Here is a 26946-nt window from a genome sequence, read left to right on the forward strand (position 1 = left end):
AAGCCAGATGCACAAGGTGGCATGTGTGTGTGGAGTTTGTTTGCAGTGGCTGGAAGCCCTGCTATGCCCATTCTCTCTCTATTTGCCTCTTTATCTCTCTCTCGCTCTCTCTTCCTGTCTCTCAAATAAATAAAAAAATTCTAAAAAGGAACACTTCATCTATAGTAACATTTTCTATTTACACTGCCAGAATTAAGTTTCCGCTCCAAGGAGCAGTATCCAGAGAGGAACACAATACTATTTGAGCTTGCCCTGGTAACAATATTGCTGATGTTTAGGGGAATTTTAGGGTCTGTTTTCAATCTTTTCTGAATGACGTGCCCAATAGGATCCAGGTCCACCTCAGGCTTCCTGAAGCTTGAAGGGCAATTGTTTTGGGTGGTTGTTAATCTGGGAGGGGAGCATCTATTGGGTATGTATTCATTTATTTATTTTTAGCCAGGGTCATGTATCCCAGGTTAGCCTTGAACTTGCTGTACGGTAAGGATGACCCTGAACTTCTGATTCTCCTGCCTCCACCTCCCCAGTGCTGGCAGTAGAGTTCAATGCTGGGATTTACAGGCCTGTGCCACCATGCTCAGCTTGTGTGGTAGTGAGGGTGGAGCCCAGGGCACGCTAGAGAAGTGCGCTGCCAAGCAAGCTCCATCCCCGCTTCCAATTAAGCTTCTCTTGGGCTCACAATGTGTGCTGCGTGACTTTTGACAGCTAGAATTCTACTTTCTTAATTAGACAAACAAGACTGTCGTCTTGGGTGACTTTTCTAGAAACATACAAAGACTAAAAAAAAAAAAAAAAAAAAAAAAGCCAAAATTATTCCCCAACTGTCTCGGCTACTGACCTCATTCTATGCTTCAGTATAATTGATTCCTTTATTTTGATGCAATGAGCATAAATCTCATTACAGTGTAGGCACGTAAGGTCAGAGTGTGGGGCCAAAGAGGGGAAACAGTGATTAAAGGAAAGCCTATGAATGCTTAGAATACGTTTGCCCTCAGCACCAAGGCTCAAGCATACGAGCTCTTCTGTTTGAACTTTGATTAAAGGTATGTAATACACCAGGGGACAAAACGCTTCCAGCGACGTGAGGGCATGAATGCACATTACCATTCCTCTGCATGGTGGTAATGAAAGCACCATAAACAAGCTGCAATCTAGTCTGCCTTTCACACTTTCCTGCCATTGTATCGACAGGTTAAATACTAATAAAAACAGCTAACAATTTGGTTCTGTGTGCCAGGTGCTGTAAGCTAAGTTTTTTTACATACAGCGTTTAATTTGATCCTTACAACAGCCTCTGTGCATACATATCATTGTTTCTATTATATAGGTAAAAGACCTGTTTCCAGAAAGTCTGCACAATTCAAGATCAACAAAGTGGTGGAAATGTGGCCAAAGGTCTCTGAGCAGCCAGCGCGTGTCTGTGGCTCCCCTGCCTTCCCATGTAACCCACCCAAGCCATATGTACCGTGGTACTTGTTACTGAGTTTGGGGTGAAAAAAATTAACCTAGGGCTGGAGAGATGGCTTAGTGGTTAAGGCGCTTGCCTGCAAAGCCAAAGGACCCAGGTTCGATTCCCCACGACCCACATAACCCAGATGTACAGGGTGACATGTGTCTAAAGTTTGTTTGCAGTGGCTGGATGCCCTGGCATGCCTACTCTCTGTCTTTCTCTCTCAAATAAACAGATAAAAATGAAATTAATATTTAAAAAATTAACCTGTGTGCACATGGCCAATGCTTGACTCTGGGATTATGTGTAACTCTGAGAGAATCTCAAGGAAGCTTTCTAGTTACAAAATAGCTGGTTGTCTTCTGAGGGTTCACGTCACTTTGGATGGGATGACTATTGGAAATGTGCACTTTGGTCACTCCAGTAATTGTCGACTTGAAACATAATGCCCTGGACACTGGGGAAATATGGTGCAACCATTGTTAGAACTGTATTTTTTTTTCCCTTTAGTTTTTGAGGTAGGGTCTCGCTCTAGCCCAGGCTGACATGGCATTCACTATGTACTCTCAGGGTGGCCTCGAACTCACAGCAATTCTCCCACCTTAGCCTCCCGAGTGCTGGGCTTAGAATTTTTTTTTTTTGGTATGGCATTGGCAACTGAAGTCAGGGTCTCCCACAAGCATTCCACCTATGGGCCATACTTCCCACTCTCCAGAACTGTACTGTTCGGGGGGAATGCAGGACACTGACAAATACCCTCCAACTCCTTCACACATAAATCTAAAGGAACAACAGACGCATCCACAGAAATCCACTGTGAGGTTTGCCCACGGTGAGCATTCATCACCTTAAGCCACTTCCGTGTGGAAAGCTCTGGAAGGTGGTACATCGACTGGTCACTCGGGCTGGGCACATTGCACTTTGTTTTGTTCACCCAAGCTTTTCCTTTTACTGTGTGCCAGTGACATGCCAGGGATTGTGCTGGGCACCAGGGAAAGGGCAGGAGTCCTTGCCAGTGAAAGAGAGGATCATAAATCACCGTGACTAGCTCTTGTCACCACAGCAGATGCACCAGGCACCCTGGATGCCCGCGGGAGGAGCGTGTGAATTAAATAAGCCTGTCCGAAGGGACGCGGGGACGTCGGGAGAGCTGGGTCCCCGCCTGCCCCGAACTTGTCACGTTTCCTTTACCTTGCTCTGCTTTACTCTCGGCGCTCTCTAATTCTTTGGCTGCAAAGATGTCTTTGATAGAAATTAGGTCATTTTTTAAGAGTTCTAGCTTCTCTCCATCCAGTGATGCTAAAAATGACTGAACCTGGGGGAAAAAAAAAAGTAGGTCAGCAAAACTGTCATCTCTTCTCATTAATAATGTTTCTATGTACCTGTCCCCAGTTTTCTGAAGGCCCGGGTGAGTTGTCACCGTGTGACAGAAAAGCAACCCCCGGTTAGATCTACTCTCTCTATTCACTGTCATTTGGGTGGGTTATATAAGCTTCAGTTTTCTAATTAAAATAAATAAATAAATTGTACGAGTGCGTATAGTAAATTCTAAGTAAATGGTGATAACTTCAATTACAATGACCCAAACACACAGTTTAGCAGCTTAAATATCAGCTCCTCAAGAATCGTGTGACCTTTAATTCCTTAGCTTCCTTATCTGTAAAATAGGGATTAACTGTATTACCATGTAAGGTCATTTGAAGGACTAAGCAAAAGAATTTACTTAAAATACTTACCCTCAAAAAATTATATGTGCTGCATCTATAGGTAAATACATACATAAGCATTAGATAGAGCCACATCTGTCCTTACTAGCTATGAATTATTATAGTAAATTTACAAAAATGCACAAGATGAGGTTGGACAGATAGCTCAGGTGGCAAAGTGCTTACCTCACAAGCGTGAGGATGCATGTGAGTGCCTTCCCAGTACCAAGTCAAAAATGTCAGGCTTGGCAGGCATGGTGGCACACGCCTTTAATCCCAGCACTCAGGAGGCAGAGGTAGGAGGATTGCCGTCAGCTCAAGGCCACCCTGAGACTCCATAGTGAATTCCAGGTCAGCCTGGGCTAAAGTGAAATCCTACCTCAAAAAACAAAAACAAAAAACAAAAGTCATGCTTGGCTTAGTGGTTAAACACTTGCCTGTGATTGCCAAAGGACCTTGGTTCGATTCCCCAGAACTCACGTAAGCCAGATACACACGGTGGCGCATGTGTCTGAAGTTCGTCTGCAGTGGCTAGAGGCCCTGGGCGCATTCTCCCACTCACTCTCTCGCTCTCTAATAAATAAATAATATACATATTTTTAAATGTCAGGCTTGGGGCTGGAGAGATGGCTGAGTGGCTAAGGAGCTTGCTGGCAAAGCCTAAGAACCCAGGTTTGATTCCCTAGTATCCACATAAGCCAGATGCACAAGGTGGTGCATGTGTCTGGAGTTCATGTGCATGGCTGGAGACCCTGGCATGCCCATTCTCTCTCTCTCTCCCCCTCTCTTTCTCTCTCTCTTTCAAATAAATAAATAAAATAAAATGGGGTTGGAGAGATGGCTTAGCGGTTAAGGCGCTTGCCTGCAAACTGTAAGAACACATGTTCGAATCTTCAGGACCCACATAGCCAGATGCTCAGTGACACAAGTGCGCAATGCCACACATGCACACAAGGGGGCGCATACATCTAGAGTTCGTTCACAGTGGCTGAAAGGCCGTAGCAGTCCAATCTCTTCCTCTTTCTCTCTCAAAAATAAAATTTAAGAGGTAAATAAACAAATAAATAAAATAAATCCTAGGCTTGGTTGAGCACGGCTGTAATCCCAAAACTGTGAAGGGAGATAGGTGGATCTCTGGGACTCACTGGCCAGCCAGTGAGCTACAACTCAATAAACAGGGTGGAAGGTGTTACCAAGGATGATGATGTGCAAGACTGTCTCTGGCCTCCATGGGTTCCTGCACACACACACACACACACACACACACATACACACTTAATGCATAGGACACATTTTTCTCTCCTGAGATCTTGATGTCTAGAGGAGAGGAGGCTCATGTCAACCAAAATTTACTGGACAGAGAAAGAGAGAGAAAAAAAAAGGAGAAAGAGAATGGGTGCTCCAGGGCCTCCAGCCACTGCAAACGAGCCCCAGATGCGTGCGCCCCCTTGTACATCTGGCTTATGTGGGTCCTGGGGAATTGAACCTGGGTCCTTTGGCTTTGCAGGCAAATGCCTAAACCGCTAAGCCATCCCTCCAGCCCCCTTACTGTTATTATTTTTGTTGTTGTTGTTGCTTTTTCTTTTTTGTTTTTCAAGGTAAAGTCTCACTCTTTGTTATTTTTTTTAATTTTATTTATTTGCAAGGAGAGAGAGAGAGAGAGAGAGAGAGAGAAGAGAGAAAGAGAATGAGCCTTTTGCCACTGCAAAAGAACTCCAGACATATGTACCACTTTGTGCATCTGGATTATGTGGGTCCTGGGGAATCGAACCTGGGTCCTTAGGATTCACAGGCAAGCACCTTAACCACTAAGCCATCTCTCCAGTCCCCATAATTTGATTTTTAATGGACACATAATTGCATATGTTTTTGGGATACAATGTGATGTCTGTATATGCATACACTAGGGAACCAGTATAATATGCTAATCACCTCACATACTTTTCATTTTTGTGGTAAGAACATTTAAAATCTACTTTTTGGCATTTCTGAAGCATATATGTTACCACTAACTACAGTCCTCACACTATAAATAAGTCTCTATAGTATTCTTTTTTGTTTGTTTGTTTTTTGAGATAGAGTCTCACTTGAGCCCAGACTGGGCTGGAATTCATAGCTATCCTCCAACCTCTGCCTCCCGAATGCTGGGATTAAAGGCGTGTGCCACCACGCCCGGCTTGTCATTTTATGCTTATTAGCTATATTTGGCAACTCCGGTAAGGGCCTTCAGTGGTAGTCTTTTGGGGGGGCCTATGTCCTTTAGGGCAGGTCTGGCTGATCCACAAGATGGACACAGACTAGCTTCTGTATCCAGGGGGTTGCCTGCCGACCACATATCCTTACTCTGGACTGTCCTGGGATTGAAGAATAAATGCTTTTCACTCATTTATTTTTAGGATTGTTTATTGCAGCACTTGCAATCATCACCAAGTTAAAAAAAAATATCTTCGTTCTGTTCCATGGATACCATAAAAACCTCCACACCGAACAAAGAAATCAAAGCTTGTGGAAGCAGTCTATACACGGAATAAATGTACCCATCTGCTACAGTGTGAATCTGGAGTGCTCCCCTAAGGCCCATGTGGTAAAGGCTCGCCCCCCAACCCCCACATGGTGCTATTTGTAGGTCATGTTACCTTTTTTTTAAAAAAATTTTTTTTGTTCATTTTTTATTTATTTATTTGAGAGTGACAGAGAGAGAGAGAAAGAGACAGAGAGAGAGAGAGAGAGAATGGGCACGTCAGGGCTTCCAGCCTCTGCAAACGAACTCCAGACGCGTGCGCCCCCTTGTGCATCTGGCTAACGTGGGTCCTGGGGAACCGAGCCTCGAACCGGGGTCCTTAGGCTTCACAGGCAAGCGCTTAACCGCTAAGCCATCTCTCCAGCCCGATCATGTTACCTTTAAGAGGATGGGCTAGTGGGAGGTCTTTAGGTCACCACAGACCTGTCCTTGCAAAGGATATGGGAGAGCTTGGCCTCTTCTTTCTCTTTTGCTTCCTGGGTCTGAGGTAGACGGCGTCACTCCACTACACACGCCTGCTTGCTGCGCTGTCAGGCTATGGGCCTAAACACAACAGGGACAATGGTGGCTGTGGGTGCGACTTTGAAATCCAGAGCTAAACCTTTTGCTGGACACAGTGACTGTAATTACAGCACTTGGGAGGCTGAGGCAGGAGAGCTGCATGAGGTTAAGACCAGTCTGGAGTACATAATGAGTTCCAGACCATCCTGGGCTACAGAATAAGAGTCTGTCTCAAAAAGCTAATAAAAGGGCTGGAGCAATGGCCTTAGAGGTTAAGGCACTTGCCTGCAAAGCCAAAGCATCCAGGTTCGATTCCCCAGGACCCAAGTAAGCCAGATGCACAAGGTGGCGCATGTGTCTGGAGTTTGGTTGCAGTGGCTGGAGGCCTTGGTGCACCCACTCTCTCCCATTCTACCTCTTTTTCTCTCTCTCTCTCTCAAATAAATAGAAATATTTTTAAACAAAAAGCTAAAAAAAAACAACAACAACAACAAAAAAACCCAATAAGCAACAAAGCTGGGTGTGGTGGTGCATGTCTTTAATCTCAGCATTTGGATTTCCATGAGTTTGAGGCCAGTTTGGGACTCCAGAGTGAGTTCTAGGTCAGCGGAGCTAGAGTGAGACCCTATCTTAAAAAAAAAAATGAGCAAATAAAATAAAAACAACTCTGGTCGTTTTATAATAATCTCTGGTATTATAGTAATTCAAAGCTGCTAAACATACCTCTAAGGGCAAATCCTCCTTCCCAGCAAAGAAAGCCCTTTGGGGCTCTTTCTTAGGGCCCTGGGATTGTTTCACAGCTGAGTTGGGCAATGCAATCAACTAGAATGGAATCTCTGTCTCCTGTAGTGATGGCTCACAATGTTCTAACAGCGTGGGCATTTGTTCCTGAAATATTTTTCTTTTTCTTTTTGCAGTACTGGGAATTGAGCCTTGGGTTTTGTGCATGCCAAGCAGCCACTCTAATACTGAGATATATAGTCCAGGTCCCATCTCTTAATATTTTAAAAACTATTTTATTTATTTTTTTGAGAGATGGAGTGAAAGACAGAGAGAGAGAGAGGGAGAGAGAGAGAGAGAGGGGCTTTATGTGGGTACTGAGGAATCAAACCTGGGTCCTTTGGGTTTGCAGGCAAGCACATTAATTACTAAGCCATCTCTCTAGCCCCATCCCATCATATTTTTAAAAATATTTTTATTTATTTATTTGACAGAGAACGAGAGAGAGAGAGAGAGACAGAATGGGAGAATGGGCACGCCAGGGCCTCCAGCCACTGCAAACGAACTCCAGACACTTGCACCCTCTGGTACATCTGGCTAATGTGAGTCCTGGGGAATGGAACCTGGGTCCTTTGGCTTTGCAGTCAAACCCCTTAATTGCTAAGCCATCCCTCCAGCCCCCATCATATTTCTAACAAAGACAAATGCATACAATGTAATATATAAATGCAATGATATCAATGGCATCTGTCCGTACACATCCGTCTGTATCTAACAGCAGTTAGCATCTCATTAGTGCTGAGTTTATATCAGGCACACTGCTGGGCCTCAGCAGGATCATCCTGTTGAGCTCTTTCAGCGATCTGTGAGGCAGACTTTATATTGTTGCCATTTCACAGATGAGCAGATAGAGATAAGAGGGGCCCGGAGTCCTCCAGCTACAGAAGGATGCGCTATCTATCACACAGGGAGCTTGCAAATCTAGCTTTCCCAGGGAGAAGTTTGTGTTTCTGTGGAAAATTGCATTTTTACTGGATTATGAGATTCTGAATCTATGGGGCAATTTCACAACTATGAACTGTGGATAGCTGGTGGCAATGCCAAGTAGTTCTCTGCAAATGAGTCATGTCAGTGGAGGAGACAAGCTTGTGTCGATTTGCACCTTCATCTCTCTCAGCCTTTTCCTTTGAGCTGTCGACAGCGTCTGCCCGGTTTCCGCTTTTAATGTGCTAAATAAGTTCTTTATTATGTGTCCATTTTGTACCAGAATGGGGGTTAAAATTTCATCTATTTTTTTTACTAATATTTTATTTATGAGAGACAGAGAAAGAGGCAGATAGAGAATGGGCACACCAGGGCCTCCGGCCACTTCAAACAAACTCCAGACACATGGGCCACCTTGTGTATTTGGCTTTCTGTGGGTACTGGGGAATTAAACGCAGGTACTTAGGCTTTGCAGGCAAATGCCTTAACTGCTGAGCCATCTCTTCAACCCAATTTTGTCTATTGTTGTTTTTGAAATTTATCCTTGAACAGTTATAACCATAAGACATTTTGGCAATGTTCATGAATAACAAAAAGAGAAATAAACGTGGAAAAGTCACACTGAGGGCCATAATCTGAAGGGGGTCGGAGGGTCTCCACTCCCGCATGGCTCTTGGTTGTGTTAATCATCTCTTATGTACTTGTCTGTCCACTGGTCTTTTCCTGATGAGGCAGGCATCAAGAATAACTCAGTCTTCCCAAATCCAAACAGGAGAAGACAAGGCCTCGAAAGGGCCAACCTTTCCTTTTCCTTCCTGACTGTCCCTCCCAAGATCAGCTTCCTGTGTGAGGACCTGCCTGTTCCCTGTGAATGTCACCTGGATGACCCACGACCCCTGCCTGGAAGCAGGCACAGAGGGTACTAGCCTACGGGCTCCAGAGTAGACTGGGCTGACTGCCTTATAGCTGAGCCCCATGCAGTGCACACGAAGTAGTGTTTAGGATACTGACCATGGGGCTGGAGAGATGGCTTAGCAGTTAAGGACCCAGGTTCAATTCCCCAGGACCCACATAAGCTAGATGTACAAGGTGGCACATACGTCTGGAGTTCATGTGCAATGGCTGGAGGTCCTAGCATGGCACATTTATTTTCTTCTCTCTCCCTCACTCTCTTTACCTCTTCCTCTCTCTCTCTTTCAAATAAATAAAAATAATAAAATATTTTTAAAAAAGAATAGTGGTTGTATAAATGCCATGTAAGAGCTTGCTAAGCACACACACACACACACACACACACCACTGAAGATCCTATAAGGGATAAAAAAGTCACCTATTCTACCATCTTCTATAATTACGCTTTGTTCTCCTGTGGTCACAGCGGTGGAATGTGACTGTTCAGGCCTAGGTATCAGATAGGCTGGGTCTCCCAGGAGCATTTGCAAATAGAACTTTAATGCCCAGAGGGATAACTCTGTCCTTTAGAGCCCAGACATTCAGGTAAAGACGGCCAAATGAGCAACAGTGTAGCCTATAAAATGAAATCTGCTAAACCTCCCCACACCAACACCAGCCGCTCTGGGTAGAATGAAGGCATGGGCAGGTGAGGCATCTCCGATCTGGGCAGAACATCAACCAAGGGAAGGAATGGGCTGTGAGCCTAAAGCCAGGTTAGAGAACAGCCTTTCACACCATGTGGGGAATGGCAGTGACACGCTGCTATGCTGACCCTCTGGGACTGGAGGAGCACAGGATGAGAGGAAATCGCAGTTGGCTCGAGGGGTCACCTTGGGTGCACCTTAGCACCCCAATCATGTAGCTCTAAGCGGACCTATGTTTTGGCTTTCTCCCACAGTTTTTTTTTTTTAATTTTTAATTTTTTTTTTTTTTTTTTTTTTTTTTTCTGAGGTAGGCTCTCGCTCTAGCTCAGGCTGACCTGGAACTCACTCTGAAGTCTCAGGCTGGCCTTGAACTCACAGCGATCCTCCTCCCTCTGCCTCCCGAGTGCTGCGATTACAAAGGTATGCACCAGCCCGCCGTGCTTTCCCAGTTTTTCATGCATAAGAAAACATTTCTGGACATGTCATTGCAAATGCCCACTGTGGATGTACCTTGCTTTCGCTCTCATTGGACAGGATCTCCAGGGCTTCCAGATGAGACAAACCTTGATATTCATCAAACAGCAAGCCGTAGTGCGCGGTCCTCTCCACGGTCAGCTGCTGCGCCAGCCTCTGCTTCTCCTTCTCCTTGGCCTCCCTCAGCATCTGCAGAAAGGCACGGAGTCTGCATGTCACACGGAGGTAACACCTTGCCTTCCTGAACAACAGCTGGAGGCAAGGGGAGGGGCTGCCGCTGTCTCTGGGAAGCATAGGTTTTGGCCACTTTGGAGTTTCTCAAAAATGATTTTCTTTCTGAGTGTGGTGGCGCACACCTTTAATCCCAGCGCTCAGGAAGCAGAGGTAGGAGGATCGCTGTGAGTTCAAGGCCACCCTGAGACTTACGTAGTGAACTCCAGGTCAGCCTGAGTTAAGAGTGAGACTCTACCTTAGAAAAACATCAACAACAACAAAAATGATTTTTCTTGACTGGTGCTACTGATAGTTTTTTGTTTGTTTGAGGTAGGGTCTCATTCTAGCACAGGCTGACCTAGAATTTACTATGTAGTCTCAGTATGGCCTCAAACTCAAAGTGATCCTCTTACCTCTGCCTCCCCAGTGCTGGGATTAAAGGTGCGCACCACCACGCTTGGCTCTGATAGTTTTTATATAAGATCACACTTTGTCTGATTGGCAGAACATCTATGCAGTAAGACTGGGAAGAAGCATGCCAAAGCTTGCCCCTGATTTCCAATGACGTCTTTCTCACATGTGTGGCAAACTCCTTATTGTCAAAAATGCCTGAATGTTCTATGCTGAGCAAAGTTAAGTGCACCAGGAAAGGCTAATCCTTGGTGATAGCACTGAGAATTCTTCACCTAGGCAGCTTTCAAGATAGAAATAAACTTGCCTGAATTCCTGTTACATTATCTTAAAATGTCTACGGATGAAATATTAGACATTTTCAGTGAAAATAATTAATAAATGTAAACTCATAACGTATTCACTAGAAGACACGGACTGAATGATGGGGATGGAGATGGCTCAGCGGCTAATGGTGCTTGCCAGCAATGCCTGATGGCCTGGGGTTCAATTCCCCAGTACCCACATAAAGCTGGACACACAAGTCACATGCATCTGGAGTTCATTTGCAATGCCCTGACATGCCCATTCTCTCTCTCTCTCTCTCTCTCAAATAAATAAATGAAATATTTTTTGAAAAGAAGATAGTGACTTTATAGAGGCTTAAGCTAGGCTCTGGAATATGACAGAAAGCTGAGTTTCTTGTCAGCATTAGTAACTTTCCTTCCCTTTCTCCCTTTCTCCCTTCCACCCTTCTTCTCTCCCTCCCTTCCTCCCTCTGTTTATTTTTGTGGTGCTGGGGATAGAACCAGGGCCTCGTGCATGCCAGGCAGCTGCTGCTATGACTAAGCTACACCCTCAGCTCCTCCAGTCATTTTTTGTTGTTTAAACAAACAGAAAACAAAATGAACCTGTCTCTTAGTCACCCCCAATTTTTTGCACCTGCTTCCTCCAGTGCTAAGCATCATTTATTTGATTTCTCATTAAGTTTACTGGGGCATTAAGTTTATAGAGCCCTTTAATATCTGTGAAGAGGCCCCGTAAATATATGCTGGCCAATGCTACAAGGTCACCAGGGGAAGATCATCCAAGAACACAGGCTGGTGTTTATTGTGTGCCAATAAAACAACCAGACTCATTCTCCTTTTGGGTTCTTGAGGTTGTTAGCCAAGAAGCCACTGGGCCGTGGCAAGAATTCTCTCGCCTATCTTTCTTCAAGACTAAATGAGTTCAGGCTCTGAATTTTAAAGTTTTCAGAACAACCCAGTGAAACCATCACGGGGAAGTTTTAGCACTTGCAATAAAACTCAGCTGGCCCACTGATCTCAAGGGTTGGTGGAGGGGACATAAAATGACCCGGTGGCTCTGAGATGACTTCCCTTCTCTACACAGTCTTCTCTCGCTGAAATCTGTCCTCTGGTTAGAGTGAAGAGATGAGAAGGAGAATAAAGGAAAAAGTCACTGCGGGGTGATCAGGGCTCACTTGCAGTTACCTTCTTATGGTGGGACAAACATCTGATCCAAAGCAGCTGATGGGAGGAAAGGTGTTTATTTTTATTTACTTATTATTTATTTATTATTATTATTATTTATTATAGACTCCAGGGGAAGCTCCACGATGGCAGGGGAAAGATGGTGGAGCAGAGGCTGGATATCACCTCTGCCACAGCAGGTGGAAAAGAGCATCAGGAGAGTGAGCCAAACTAGCCAAGGGGCAGCTGGCTAGAATACCCCTAAGCCTACCCCCCAACAACACACCTCCTCTAGCAAGGCTCCACCCCCCCAACTGCCATCAGCAGGGTAATTAAACATTCAAAACACAAGGGCCTACGGGGGTGGGGGGCACCTGATTTAAACCACCACAATTTGGAATTTGGGAAGTGAACTCAAAGCCTAAAGAATAGCCCCTGGGCTGGAGAGATGGCTTAGCGGTTAAGCGCTTGCCTGTGAAGCCTAAGGACCCTGGTTCGAGGCTCGATTCCCCAGGACCCACGTTAGCCAGATGCACAAGGGGGCGCACGTGTCTGGAGTTCGTTTGCAGAGGCTGGAAGCCCTGGTGCGCCCATTCTCTCTCTCCCTCTATTTGTCTTTCTCTCTGTGTCTGTCACTCTCAAATAAATAATAAATAAATAAATAAATAAATAAATAAATAAATAAATAAAAAGAATAGCCCCCCACTGGGGCTGGAGAGATGGCTTAGCAGTTAAGGCTCTTGCAGCCAAAGCCTAAGGAGCCAGGTTCAATTCCACAGATCCCACATAAGGCAGATGCACAAGGTGGCACGTAGGTCTGGAGTTTGTTTGTAGTGGCTGAAGGCCCTGGAGTACCCATTCTCTCTCTCTCTGTATCTGCCTCGTTTTTTTCCCCCCTCTCTCTCAAGTAAATAATATTTTAAAAAAAGAACAGTCCCCCTCACAAAGGCTGGTGGTCTGCCTCCCTCTGGAAAACACACGGGGATGAGTTTAAGTAGCAAGGAGAGGTTCTGGTATGGAAGAAGTCCTCACAGAGGAACACTGGGGAAGGACATGAGTGGAGTGTGAGAACCACCCTGGCCTATGTTATTCAAATCAAGTGCCTTGTGCTGCTGGCACAGGACACAAGATTAGTGCCAGTGGGCACACTTCCGCTTTCTATAGCCAGACATTCGGGGGTCAGGCACATCTGCTGCAGTTTGGATCTGAAGTGTGCTCAGGTGTTGAAGGCCTCGATTCCAGCCTGTGAGGCCTTGTGGAAGGAAGTTGGGGTGGCCCCTTTCAGAGGATATTGAGACCACTCTTTCTTCCTCTCTCTGCTTTCTGGTTGCCAACAGGTGAGCAGATATATCAGTGTGCCCTGCTATGACGTTCTGTCTTGTCACAGGCCCCAAAGCAACAGAGCCAGTTGGCCGTGGACTGAATGAAACCTCTGAAATCATGCACCAAGACAGACCTTTCCTCTTTTTTAGTTGTTTGCCTCAGGTACTTTGTCACAGTGCCAGAAAGCTGACTAGGACAACTGCTTTAGTGTGTAACAGACTCTGAGATAAGCGGTCAGTATCAGCTTCATCCCTGCAGTTGCACTGAAGTCCTCAGAGTCAACCTTTAAAACAACTGTTTTATGGGCTGGAGGGATAGCTTAGTGGTTAAGGCGCTTGCCTGTGAAGCCAAAGGACCCAGGTTCAATTCCCCAGGACCCACGTAAGCCAGACGCGCAAGGTGGCCCATGCATCTAGAGTTTGTTTACAATGGCTGAAGACCCTGGTGCGCCCATTCTCTCTCTCTGTCTCTCTCTATCTGCTTCTTTCTCTATCTCTCTCAAATAAATATTTAAAGATTGTCTTATTTTTCTGTGTACTATTGTGGTATGGTGTGTGCATGCGTGCGTGTATGTGTTGTATGTGCTGATGTGGTACAAAAGATGACTGACAGATGTCTCCCTCCATCTCTCAACCACAAGATTTTCCTTTGCAACATTTTGTCTCTTATGAATTCTGGAACTTGCTGTTTGAGAGCCCCAGCCATTTTAGTCTCCACTTCTCACAGGATCGGGGTTACAGACATGAGCGGCCATGACGTTTATGTGGGTTCTGGAGGTCGAACCCTGGTGGTCTCAGGCCTTCATGCTTGCGTAGAAAATGCCCTTAACAACCACGTCTTCAGTCTCCCCCTCCCCCGCCACACACCCTGATAATCCTTTTATCTGAAAGTCCGTCCTGCATGCATCAGGAAATCTGTATCCATCTCTATGACTAGCCACTCATCCTTCCCTCCAGAGTTTCTACACTGTTCTGAGCCACACCATCTCATCTTTGTGTATGTGTGTATGTGACAACCTCACCTCAGGTGCTGGTCCTTGCCTTCCACATAGTTTGAGGCAGGATCTGCAATTACAGATGTGGCATGGCTGTGTCCAGCTTTCCATGGGTTCTGAGAATCCAAACTCAGGTTGTCGTACAGCGTGGAGCCATCATGCAACATGGAGCCATCACCCAGCCCCTGTCCCTTGTTTAGATCCTAGAAATTGCTTCCTGGGGGCAGATGAGGGGGAATTCTGCAGACCTCCCTCTTGTTCCAGGGAGCACAAGTGACCAAACACCCTGGCTGCTGGACTGTGAACCCTTAGCATCACAAGTTTCCCAACCAGCAGGGACACTGGGCCAGAGAAATGGAAAATTCCAGAAGACTTTTTTTTTTTCTCTAGTCTGACCTGAAACTCCCTATATAGCCAAAGATGATCCTGAGCTTCCGACCCTCCTGCCTTGGCATCCCAAATGCTGGGATTTTAGGCATATGCCACTACACCCAGCTTACGCAGTGCAGGGGACGGAATCCAGGGCTTTGTGCACACCAGCAAGAACTCTACCAACTGAGCCATACTCCTAGCTCCAGCCTTCTTTTTAACTGACACACAATAACTGCATATATGTACAAGGGAGGGTGTGGTCACTTGATACAGGTATATAACATGTAATGGTAAAATCAGGGTATCAGCAAATCCATCTCCTCAAACACTTATCATTTATGCTGGAAAGGCACCACTGAGCTTCTCGCTTCTGGTTCTTTAGAAAAATACATAATAGGGCTGGAGGGATGCCTTAGCAGTTAAGGCACTCGCCTGCAAAGCCTAAGGACCCATGTTCGACTCTCCAGAGCCCATGTTAGCTAGACACACAAAGGTGAGGCAAGTGCAAGGTCGCACATGCCCACTAGGTGGCACAAGTGTCTGGAATTCAATTTCAGTGGCTGAGGCCCTGATGTGACAATTCTCTGTCTCTCCCTCTCTCTCTAAAAAAAAAAGAATAATACCTAACAAGGGCTAGAGGGATGGCTTAGCAGTTAAGGTGTTTGCCTCAAAGCCAAAAGGACCCAGGTTCAATTCTCCAGGACCAACATTAGCCAGATGCACAAAGGGGCGCACGTGTGTGGAGTTCATTTGCAGTGGCTGGAGGCCCTGGTGTGCCCATTCTCTCTCTCTTTCTCTCCTCTTTCCCTGTCAAATAAATAAATAAAATATTTATAAACAATATATAACAAGTTGTAGTGAACTAAGGTCACCATGCCCGTATAGGCAGGCTTTGACGGAAGGACTTGTCCAAACTTCTTAGGCTATGCTGCAGTCAAGGACACCCATAAGCCCACCCCCAACAATACATTGCCTCCAAGAGACTTTAATTTCCAATTGCCATCAGCTGTGGAGACTAGCATTCAGAACACCTAAGTTGACCAGGGACACATGCATCAAACCAGCACACAGCCCATATGAATTATGGGAGCAATGTGCAGGTGTGTTCCAGAATGTTCTGTACCACACCTTCTACCACACGTGTGATGAGAACCCTGCAGATGGCTAATGTGGGTGTTGGGCGACACGTTTCAATGAGCGGCGCTACCTTTTTTTTTTTTTCATTACTTATTTATTTATTTGAGAGCGACAGACACAGGAAGAAAGACAGAGAGAGGGAGAGAGAGAGAATGGGCGCGCCAGGGCTTCCAGCCTCTGCAAACGAACTCCAGACGCGTGCGCCCCCTTGTGCATCTGGCTAACGTGGGACCTGGGGAACCGAGCCTCGAACCGGGGTCCTTAGGCTTCACAGGCAAGCGCTTAACCGCTAAGCCATCTCTCCAGCCCCGGCGCTACCTTTTGACAGCTGTTTTATGCAGCTGTGACAAAAGCTGTGAAGGTAACACAACACAAAAATTATGGGAACTTGGAGGACTCACCTGGGTCACCTCTTCAAAGAAATTTGCTAGCTTGAGGGTTCAGTTTGATTCTCTCCTACATGACCACACCTTAACTAGAATAATAGGTATATAGGTACACACATGTCTTTTCCAAGCTCTATCATAATGCATGCAGTCCTCACAACAAAGTTACCAGTAGGTATTTGATGTCATCTCTGGTATACAGAGGAGTAAACTGAGGCACAGAGGGGAAAAACAAACCTTCAAGGTCATGCACCTAACAAGTGGCAGAGATGGGATACATACAATGGAAATGGAAAAATCCTCAACCAATTATGAAGTGAAGGGCTGGAGAGATGGCTTAGCAGTTAAGGCGTTCACCTAAGGACCCATGTTTGACTCCCCAGATCCCATGTTAGCCAGATGCACAAGGTGGCACATGTGTCTAGCGTTTGATTGCAGTGGCTGGAGGCACTGGTGCACCCAGTCATTCTCTTTGTCTCTCATTAAAAAAAAAAAATTAAGTGAATGAAGCAAAGTATTAAAGACTGCGATTAATGTTATTGTCACATTATCACATACGTGTGTGTCTATGTACATATGTTTACTTCTACATGTATAGCAATGTGTATTGAGGTACTGAAACATCTATGTGATACAATTCTTACCATGCACAGATAATTATTAACAGTGGTTGTCTCCCATGGGGAATTAAGCAGCTGGAGAGAGATCTATCAGAAACTCAAGTTTCTCTCATTACTCCTTTTATGCTATTTGGATTTAAGCATGTATTTTATTTTTTGATTTTTATTTATTTGAGAGAGAGAGACAAAGAGAGAAAGAGGCAAAGAGAAAGAGAGAGAGAGAGTGAGCGTGCCAGGGATTCCAGCCACTGCAAACAAACACCAGATACATGTGCTACCTCGTGCATCCGGCTTACGTAGGTACTGGGGAGTCAAGCCTCGAACCAGGGTCCTAAGGCTTCACAGGCAAGTGCTTAACTGCCAAGCCATCTCTCTAACCCTAAACGTGCATTTTTAATGACCTATTAAAACAAATAAATAAATCTATTGATTGTATAGTGGTTTGAGTCAGGTGTCCCCCATAAGCTCATGTGTTCTGAATACCAGGTCCCCAGCAGATGACAAGTTGGGAGGCGGAACCTTGCTGAAGAGGTGTGGTGTTGTGGGGGGGGGGCATGTGGCCCAAGCATTGGACTGTTATAGCCAGCTCCCCCTTGCCAGATTTGGCTCTCTGTTGCTCTGCTGTTTGCCACCTGCTGTGGCAAGGAGGTGATGTCCAGCCTCTGCATCTCTGTATCATCCTTCCCCTGCCATCATGGACTGTAAGCCAAAATATAAAAAACTTTCCTCCCATCAGCTGCTCTTGGTCGGGCATTTCATCTCGGCAACAGACTGAAAGAGGAGAATTATGAGATCTAGTCCAACCTGGGATAAGGAAACTGTTCTCTCCATCAGGGTCTTGGTCCGCTTAAATCCAGGATCACTTTCTGCAAGGACATTCATGGTTTTCTTGCCGATGAACTCTAAAGCATCAAGACCTCCGCTTAAGACGCTTTTGCCCTGCAGAGGCAACGATGGTGTGACGTTAGATTTTTTTCGCATTTTGCTATTTTGCAGCAGCCAGCAACTCCCAGGTAACTGGCATTATTGTCAAATATTAAAATCAATATAAAGACAGTTTTCTTTTCCATGCCAGAAGATTTATCATGCATTTAATCCTCCTTTTCCTAGGACAACCATATGTCGTATAATTGTAGAGCATTTGCAGCGTTATTAAAAAATGATGCTTAGGAAAACCACAGAGCACATTAGGGGTTTATTTCAGTAGCTCTGAGCATATGAATACACATGTATCTAAGAGAGAAAATTAACAGGTGACCTAATTGTTGTTTTTGTTTGAAAGAATTTCAGTGCAAGTGACAGAATTGTTGAAGTAGTTTATTAAAATGTCAACTACTCTTGCCAATTTAGAGAATTTTTAAATCTGGGGCCCTGGAGTACTAAAACCCTCAGGCTGTTTCTGATGGCTCCTGCATGGTTTTCAGAAACTAGTGGGAACCATCTATAATTAGTATATTAATGAAATAAGACAGCTTGATTTCCCTGTACCTCCAGCTTTAGAAACAGTTCTATCATACAGTTATCAACCTGGAAAATCCCTTTGTCAGCCACTGTTTTCCTTTAACAAGAGAGTAAAACAATCAAACATACACATACCCCTCAAATGAACAGAAATATATTTCTTTGAAACTTGTCCTGCTCCTATACCCCAACCCAACAATGCAACTATCACTAAAATAGCATACATTGTATTTGTCCCATATTACGTGAAAATGATAGATTTTATTTTTATTTATATCTTTTTATATTATATATGTATTTATATTTATCTGTACATGTTTTCCAACTTTCACGATTTAAATGGCAATTTCAACTTTACTGAATTAATATACTTTGTTGGTCATTTCCACCTTAGGCATTTAGAAATTTTTCAAATCTGGGATTATTCAATCAGTAATCATGCTATGGAATCGATTATTTATTTATTTATTATTTTAGAGAGAGAGAGAGAGAGAACTGGCTCACCAGGGCCTCAGCCACTGAAATCGAACTGCAAACGCTTGCGCCACCTAGTGGGCGTGTGCGACCTTGCACTTGCCTCACCTTTGTGCATCTGGCTTTCATAGGATCTGGAGAGTCAAACGTGGGTCCTTGGCTTTGCAGGCAAGCGCCTTAACTGCTAAGCCATCTTTCTAGCCCTGGAACAGATTTTTAAAATCCAAAGACTTTGCCAGGCACAGTGGCGCAAGCCTTTAATTCCAGAACTTGGGAGCCAAAGGGATCAGGATGGCTCTGAGGTGGAAGGCATTTTGAGATTAACTAGTAAATTCCAGCTTAGGCTAAAGAGACCCTACCTCAAGGAAAAAAAAAAAAAAAAGCCAAGATTTTGAGAGGCTGTTATGGTTTGAATAATAAATGTCCCCCACCACCTCGTGTGAATTCTTGGTTCCTCGACTGGTGGCACTATTTTGGAACACTTTGGAAACTTAGGAGGTAGGGTCTGTTAGGGTACTCCTGCCACACACTCCCAACGCCAGAACTTGGCACATGGGGCCGAGTGACCATGAACCCCTGATACCGGGAGTGAGATAAACCCTTCCATCCTTAAGTAATTTCTGCTAAATGCTTGGTCACAGCAAATGATGAGAGTAGTTCATGGGCTTCTCAGCCACTCACGCTGCTGCAGGGTCCACATCACTGCCCCCCCCCCCCCCAAATCCTAGCACTGTTGTTGAGAATCAAGCACAAGTAGGAAAAGACATCGGGACTTGCGAGCCAGTATAAACCTGTGGGGAGGGAGGGGTGATGGAGCCTGCGGGAAGGGGCCGCGGGGATGACGGAGGACATGGCAAGGGAACCAGTGAGTGGGAGCTAGTTCCAAGGGGCCATGAATTCACTTCTTTTCATTTCACTTATTTATTGGAGAAAGAGAAAGAGAGAGAAAAAAGAAAAGAGAAAGCGGCAGATAGAGGGAGAGAATGGGCGCGCCAGGGCCTCTAGCCACTGCAAACAAACTCCAGACGCATGGGCCACCTTGTGCATCTGGCTCTATGTGGGCACTGGGGAACTGAACCTGAGTCCTTAGGCTTTGCAGGCCAGCGCCTTAACCATTAAGCAATCTTTACGGCCCAATTCACTTAAAAAAATAGTAATTTACTTAGGCAGAGAGAGAGAGAGAGAAAATGGGTGCACCAGGGCCTCTAGCCCCTGCAAATGAACTCCAGACACATGCACCACTTTGTGCATCTGGCTTTATATGGGTACTTGGGACTCAAACTCAGGTCCTTAGGCTTTACAGACAAGCACCTTAGCCACTGAGCCATCTCTCCAGCCCCTGTGAATTCATTTCTTATACCAGTGACTGAAGGACCTTCCTCCATTCCCGTGAGTATACTTGAATCACACTGCAATGACTGCTGAATCATACTTGGTATTTTCTTTACCCTCCCTGGTCTATGGCCCTTGAGAAGCAAGAAAGAGAGCAATTATTTTCTATATTCCTGGATGCCCTAATCCCAAAGTGTGGGTTAGAGAAATGCCTATGCTTATCCACAGCTCCCTCCTCTCCCAAGGTATGTGGTGTTTGTTTATTGAGTATGTCCACAGGAACCTGCAGCAGTTTAACCCCAGCATCAAGTTAAGCTCCTGGTATAGCGTGAGAGCCCAGCGTCCCTCTTTTAAAATGAGTGAAGGGGGCCTGGGGAGATGGCTCAGTGTTTGCAGCTCAAGTGTGAGGAGCTAGCTAGTCTAGCTGAATAGGTGAGATCCAGAGACCCTGTCTCAAAAGCTTACATGGGGGCTGGAGGGATTGCTTAGTGGTTAAGGTACTTGTTGGTAAAGCCAAAGGACCCAGGTTCGATTACCCAGGATCCAGGTAAGCCAGATGCACAATGTGGTGCATGCATCTGGAGGTCGTTTGCAGTGGCTGGAGGCCCTGGTGCGCCCATTCTCTCTCTCTCTCAAATAAATAAATTAAAAATTTTTTAAAAAGCTTACATGGAAAATGTAGCTGTTGATTCCTGGCCTCTACATGCGCATATGTGCATACATATACACACAATGTCCACACATATACAAACACACGCAGTAAAAAAAAATGAATAAATGAAAAGAGGGAGGCAGGGATGGAGGGGTAAATTTAGGGTTGTGCAAGAAAGAGAGAAAGAATTAAGAGGTAGGAATAGGGGAAGATTGTTGATTATTTTATCTGGAAACACTTCAGAAATTTATCTGGATGGGACTGACGTCCGATTGAGATGGCTCATAAGGCATTTTCTTGCAAAGCTTGTTGGTCTGGGTTTGTGTCCCGAGCACCCATGTAAAGCTAGATGCAAAGTGGTGGATACGTGGTGCACGTGCACACACCTGCTTACACACAGAGAAGCAAATAAATAAGGAAAATTTGGGTGGGATCTAGGGAGTCGAACATGGGTCCTCAGGCTTGCAGGCAAGCGCCTTTACCACTAAGCCATCTCTCCAGCCCCCAAAAATTGTCTTTTAAAAAAAGAAATATAGGGCTGGAGAGATGGCTTCGCAGTTAAAACACTGGCCTGAAAAGGCACAAGGACCCAGGTTCGATTCTCCAGGTCCCACGTAAGCCAGATACACATGGTGGCACACGCGTCTGGAGTTTTTGTCTGTGGTGGTTAGAGTCCCTGGCATGCCCATTCTCACTCTCTCTCTCTTTAATAAATAAATAAATAAATAAATAAATAAGTATAAATAAAATCTTAAAAAAAAACCCAAAATATATCTGGGCTAGTGCTCCTGACTTGTTACTAGTCCCTTCTTATTTGAATGGTTTTATTATTCAATTTGAGGGCTAAGGCAGACAGAACATCCAGGAAAAACAGCTAGCCCAGCTCTTCCACAGAGGTCCCTCCCCCCACCACGAGGCTGTCCTTAGAGCAGCTGGAAAGGACAGTACTAAATCAGATTGCAAAACGCACCATCTGAAGAGCGCCTGTCTTTTAAAAAGAGACGACATTTCATCTTGTCCTTATTATTTAGAATCCAAGGTTACACCTTCTCTGTAGCAGGAAGCATAACAAACCCATACTCCAAAGTCATGAGGAAGGCCGTCTTTCCTCTGATGTATCTAGGTCACTGGCAAATGGACACATCAAAAGAAGAGAGCGAGCCACGAGAGAAAACAGGGGAAGCCGCTGGGGACTCACTGTGTTCTGAACCACATTGGTGAGGGTTGACAGCATGCCCCGCGACCCTGATGGAGGCGAGGTGGGGGGCCCTCCTTCAGGGCCCTGATCTGTAGCCACATCTGTTACTAAAGAGAGAACAAAGCTCTGTTAGAGTGCATTTTGCTGATCTGAACTTGGGAACCTTCTCGCTATAATATTGTGAACACAGTGTAATAAAACCCCCACAAAGCCGGGCGTGGTGGCACACGGGAGGCAGAGGTAGGAGGATCACCGTGAGTTCGAGGCCACCCTGAGAGATTACATAGTGAATTCCAGGTCAGCCTGGGCTAGAGTGAGACCCAATCTCGAAAAACCAAAACCCAAAACAAAACAACAAAAACCCCACAAACTCTCAAAGTCAACAGGTCACTTTCTTTACAACTTTTCTTTTTTGAAACAAACAGTCACAGAGCTCAGGCTGGCCTGGAACTCAATATATAGCTGAGGATGACCTTGAACCCCTGAACCTCCAGTCTCTACCTCCCAACTGCTGTGCACCACCACGCCCTGTTTGTGTGGTGCCGGGGATGGAACCGAGGGCCTCGTGCAAGCTGGCCAGGCTCTCTCGCGACTGAGCTCCATCCCAGGCCATGTCACTCACTTTCAGTGTCTTCATTTTCAGAACTGGGTTGGGCCCCTTCAGGAGAGCCAGGACTGACGCTGTGAATCCGCAGGGTGGCTCCTGCTTTTTCCTTGACAGCTGTCAATCCGTGACCTACAGGGAAATAAAAACATGGTTCACGGGTGCATCAGAAACCCATGCTCTGCCGTAGAACCTCACATGGATGTTTACTAACACTGCTAAAGGAACGATTGTTAATTCTACGCCCCACTCAGTCCCTATTGAAACTTGGTTCCCTTGGCTCACTACGTCCACCACAGTGCTCATCACCATCGCTACCCCTACATAAGGCGAGAGGAAAGATTTCTCCAGGGACTTCAGACAAGAGAGGGCTGGAGAGATGGCTTAGTGGTTAAGCACTTGCCTGTGAAACCTAAGGACTCTGGTTCGAGGCTCGGTTCCCCAGGACCCACGGTAGCCAGATGCACAAGGGGGCGCATGTGTCTGGAGTTCGTTTGCAGTGGCTGGAAGCCCTGGCGCGCCCATTCTCTCTCTCTTTCTCTGTCTGTCTGTCACTTTCAAACACACACACACACACACACACACACACACACACACACACACGTGATGTTGGGCGTGGCGGCACATGCCTTTAGTCCCAGCACTCGGGAGGCAGAGGTAGGAGGATCGCTGTGAGTTCAAGGCCACCCTGAGACTACATAGTGAATTCCAGTTCAGCCTGGGCTAGAGTAAGACCCTACCTTGAAAAACCAAATAAATAAACAAAAATGGAGCTTCAAAGAGGAAAATGGGGGGGAGGGAGGGCATTACGATGGGGTATTGTTTATAATCATAATAGTCATAATATATGGGGGAAATCTTTAAGTCACAGCAGAATTCGAGATTTAAACAAGACCATCCAGAATTACGAAGAATTGTTAAAGTGAATAGCTATCCACCTCCTGACTAAGAGGATAACATGGATGTGCCGCAAACCTAAAGATCATTATTGTTATCAACCATAAACTTATTTATCGGAACAACTTTAACATAAAGCAGTGATATATGCTAATTATATTCCATGAAAATTATTTGTCATCATACATTACCTACAAGCCTCCGGATCTTAAGAAACGTTATTTACTGCTTTAATTACATGTAGAAATGTGTATTTATACTCATGCAGATAATTAGACACAGTTCAAAACTGAGTTACTTGAAAAAGGAAATGGCTAACCCTAAATCTAAGACAGGAAGTAGTTCTCTCTACTCTCCTCTGAATTCCAAACATTTCAATAAATTTATTGAAATTTAGTGCACAATTGGCTCCGTATTCCTTAACACAGTCATGCACGCGTGTCTCTCTGTGTTTGTGTGTTCATATATGTCATGTGTGTGGAGGGTAGATATCAATGTTTGCAGTTCTCTTCAACTGATCTCCTCCTTGCTTTCTGTGACAAGATCTCTCCCTAAACCTACAACTCACTGATAAGCTAGACTGGCTAGCCAACACGCCCTAGGGATCCTTCTGCCTCTCTCCCCACAGGATTGAAATTTCAGATGTATAGCCCAGCCCCCGCTTCTTTCCCATGGGTTCTGGGGGTCCAAACTCACGTCTTCATGCTTGCATAGCAAGCGCCTTTAACCATGGAGCCATCTCTCCAGCCCCTTAAGCCAGCGTTTAAAACCCATATATTCTTCCAAAGGAGACTGCATGCAAATCTCAACCCGCAGTTCTCATGACATAGGTTTCTAAGAGCCCAAATGAAGGAGTAAGTGAGCTTGCAGAGGCTAGAAGCCAAACCTCTGCGCCTGTGCTTAAGCCACGCACAAGAGGCAGAAGCATGGCCTTTCCCGAGCCCATGTCGGGCATAACAAGCCTCAAGCTCCTGATCTCCTTTCTCATCCTCGGTGCCTCATGCATGTCATGGCTATGTCGGATCCTTTGCATGCAAGAGAAGCTTTTCAGTGTCTCAGAACACAAAAGATCACAGACAGGAGTACATGAGACGCCCCTAGAAAAATCCCTTTGTTTCTGGAAGGAAATGCCATTTTTATGCATAGAAGGCAGATGTGTCTGTTTAAACAGACAAAATAGGCTGTTATCCCAACTCTATTTTCTGGTTAACCATTCTAATTTTTGTGTATGTGTGTGTGTGTGAATAAAAGTAAATATTTGCTGCACTCTGCTCGGAATACAAAGTGAAGCTTTAATATTTGTGGAAAGTTGCAATCATTTGTAAGGTGTAGCTCGGACCACACCCTGCCTTGCTGAGTAACTTCCAAAACTGTACTTAGTGGGACATCTAGTGTCCACAAGGAGGAAATTAGAGCAGAGTTGTTGTCTAGGAGTGATTTCATTTCCAGAGTTGCAGTTGAGTTCTACCAAGGAGAGGAAAACGACATATACATGTTATGTCACTAGATATTGCTCATAGGTGGATTTGTTCACACCATCATGGACCTCAAGCAACCCCAAAACAATGAAAGCCGCCCCCAATGTCCATGATTCTAATGATGGAATATTTTCTACTAAGTTTCTTATAAGAGGTGAGTATTGAAAAACAAACCAAAAACAAATAAACAAAGGAAAACATAATCCCCCCCCCAAAAAAAAACAAAGCAAAACAGAAACAGCAACAAAAGAATGCCCTAAGAAAGTTGTGGTGATACATCATTTTAAAACAAATTTACTGACTGGCTAATTCACTTTTTAAAAAAAAATTTTTTTTTTATTTTTTAAATTTTTATTTATTTGACACAGAAAGAAGGAGAGAGAAAAAGAGAATGCAAACTGCAAACGGACTCCAGACACGTGTGCCCCCTTGAGCATCTGGCTAATGTGGGTTCTGGGGGGTCAAACCAGGTCCTTTGGCTTTGCAGGCGAACACCTTAACCGCTAAGCCAACCGTCCAGCCCTGGCTCATTTACTTTGATCACGATGCTGTTCTCATATTCTTGTGGAAATTACCCTAAACTTCCGCATCAGTGAAAGGATTCTGGTTGTGACATTTGTTAAGTTCTGTGACATTGACAAACTGACCTTGCTGCATCTCTGCTGCCTCTCTGAAAACAGGATTCTAGTATCTACTTCCCAGTGTTTTCTGGGAACACAGGAGAATGTCTGCTATGGACAATATTTGTTAAGCCCTTAGGAAGTCCTAAAACTACCAGAGTAGTAAATTACCTGATTTTCTCAACAACCTGGTGAGGTGAGGGAGCATATCCTTATGCTCATTCCACAACCAAAAATACTGAGACGTCAAGGTGAAATCACATCCCAAAGGTTCTAGAGTTGATAAGCAAGAGGCAGGATTTGAACCCAGACCTTCTGATGCTAGAACCCATTACATACTAAGACAGTTTAAACTTTTTTTTTAATTTATTTTTTAAGAGAGGGAGGGAGAGAGAGAGAATTGGTGCGCCAGGGCCTCCAGCCACTGAAATTAAACTCCAGACGTGGAAGCCACCATTTGCACACATGCAACCCTGCACCCTTGCAACACCTTTTGGGTCTGGCTTTCGTGGGACCTAGAGAGTCAAACATGGATCCTTAGGCTTTGCAGGCAAGTGCCTTAACCACTAAGACATCTCTCACTTAAGTGCCAAGTTTGTCTTATTTCTTTTTTTTTCTTAAATATATATTTTTTATTTATTTCAGACAGAGAGAGAGGGAGAGAATGGGTGTGCCAGGGCCTCCAGCCATTGCAAACCAACTCCAGATATATGCGCCCCCTGTGCATCTGGCTTATGTGGGTCCTGGAGAGTCAAACTGGGTCCTTTGGCTTTGCAGGCAAATGCCTTAACCGCTAAGCCATCCCTCCAGCCCTTTTTTATTTTTATTTTTTGGTTTTTCAAGGTAGGGTCTCACTCTAGCTCAGGCTGACCTGGATTTCACTGTGTAGTCTCAGGGTGGCCTTGAACTCATGGCAATCCTCCTACCTCTGCATCCCAAGTTGTCCTATTTCTATAACTCTTTGGACCCTTGGTCAGCAGTTTGTCCTTTTAAAAACATTTTAGGGATAGGGAAATGGCTTAGCAATTAAGCAGTTTGTCTATGAAGCCTAAGGACCCAAGTTCAACTCCCCAGTACCCACATAAGCCAGAGGCACAAGGTAGTGCATGTGTCTTGAGTTCCTTTGTAGTGGCTGGAGGCCCTGGCGTGTCCATTTTCATTCTGTCTCTCTCTCTTTCATAAATAAATTTTTGAAAAAAATTAATTTGGCTGCACGTGATGGTACACACCTGTAATTCCAGTACTTGGGAGGCAAAGGTAGGCTGATCACTGTGAGTTGAGGCGACCCTGAGACTACATACTGATTTCCAGGTCAGTTGCACGAGAACAAGACCCTACCTCTAAAAACAAACAGACAAAGAGAAAACAT

General features: G+C 45.1%; 1 protein-coding gene across 4 annotated transcripts in view; it reads right to left on the reverse strand.

The window, feature by feature from the left end:
* Fam114a1 (family with sequence similarity 114 member A1) overlaps nucleotides 1-26946 on the reverse strand; it is an 87230-nt gene that overhangs the window by 26629 nt on the left and 33655 nt on the right. For 2 of the 4 annotated variants that reach the window (XM_045130302.1, XM_045130301.1), the window contains exons 4-8: nucleotides 22601-22714; nucleotides 21979-22085; nucleotides 17666-17800; nucleotides 9991-10143; nucleotides 2642-2765 (exon numbers count right to left, since the gene is read on the reverse strand). In XM_045130302.1, coding sequence (XP_044986237.1) covers nucleotides 2642-2765; nucleotides 9991-10143; nucleotides 17666-17800; nucleotides 21979-22085; nucleotides 22601-22714 — 633 coding nt within the window. Of the gene's footprint in view, nucleotides 1-2641; nucleotides 2766-9990; nucleotides 10144-17665; nucleotides 17801-21978; nucleotides 22086-22600; nucleotides 22715-23030; nucleotides 23036-26946 lie in introns of those variants that run through there. The other 2 variants (XM_045130303.1, XM_045130304.1) reach the window with 2 other exon arrangements.

Source organism: Jaculus jaculus, chromosome 11, assembly GCF_020740685.1.
Source record: "Jaculus jaculus isolate mJacJac1 chromosome 11, mJacJac1.mat.Y.cur, whole genome shotgun sequence".
Classification (NCBI taxonomy): Eukaryota; Metazoa; Chordata; class Mammalia; order Rodentia; family Dipodidae; genus Jaculus; species Jaculus jaculus.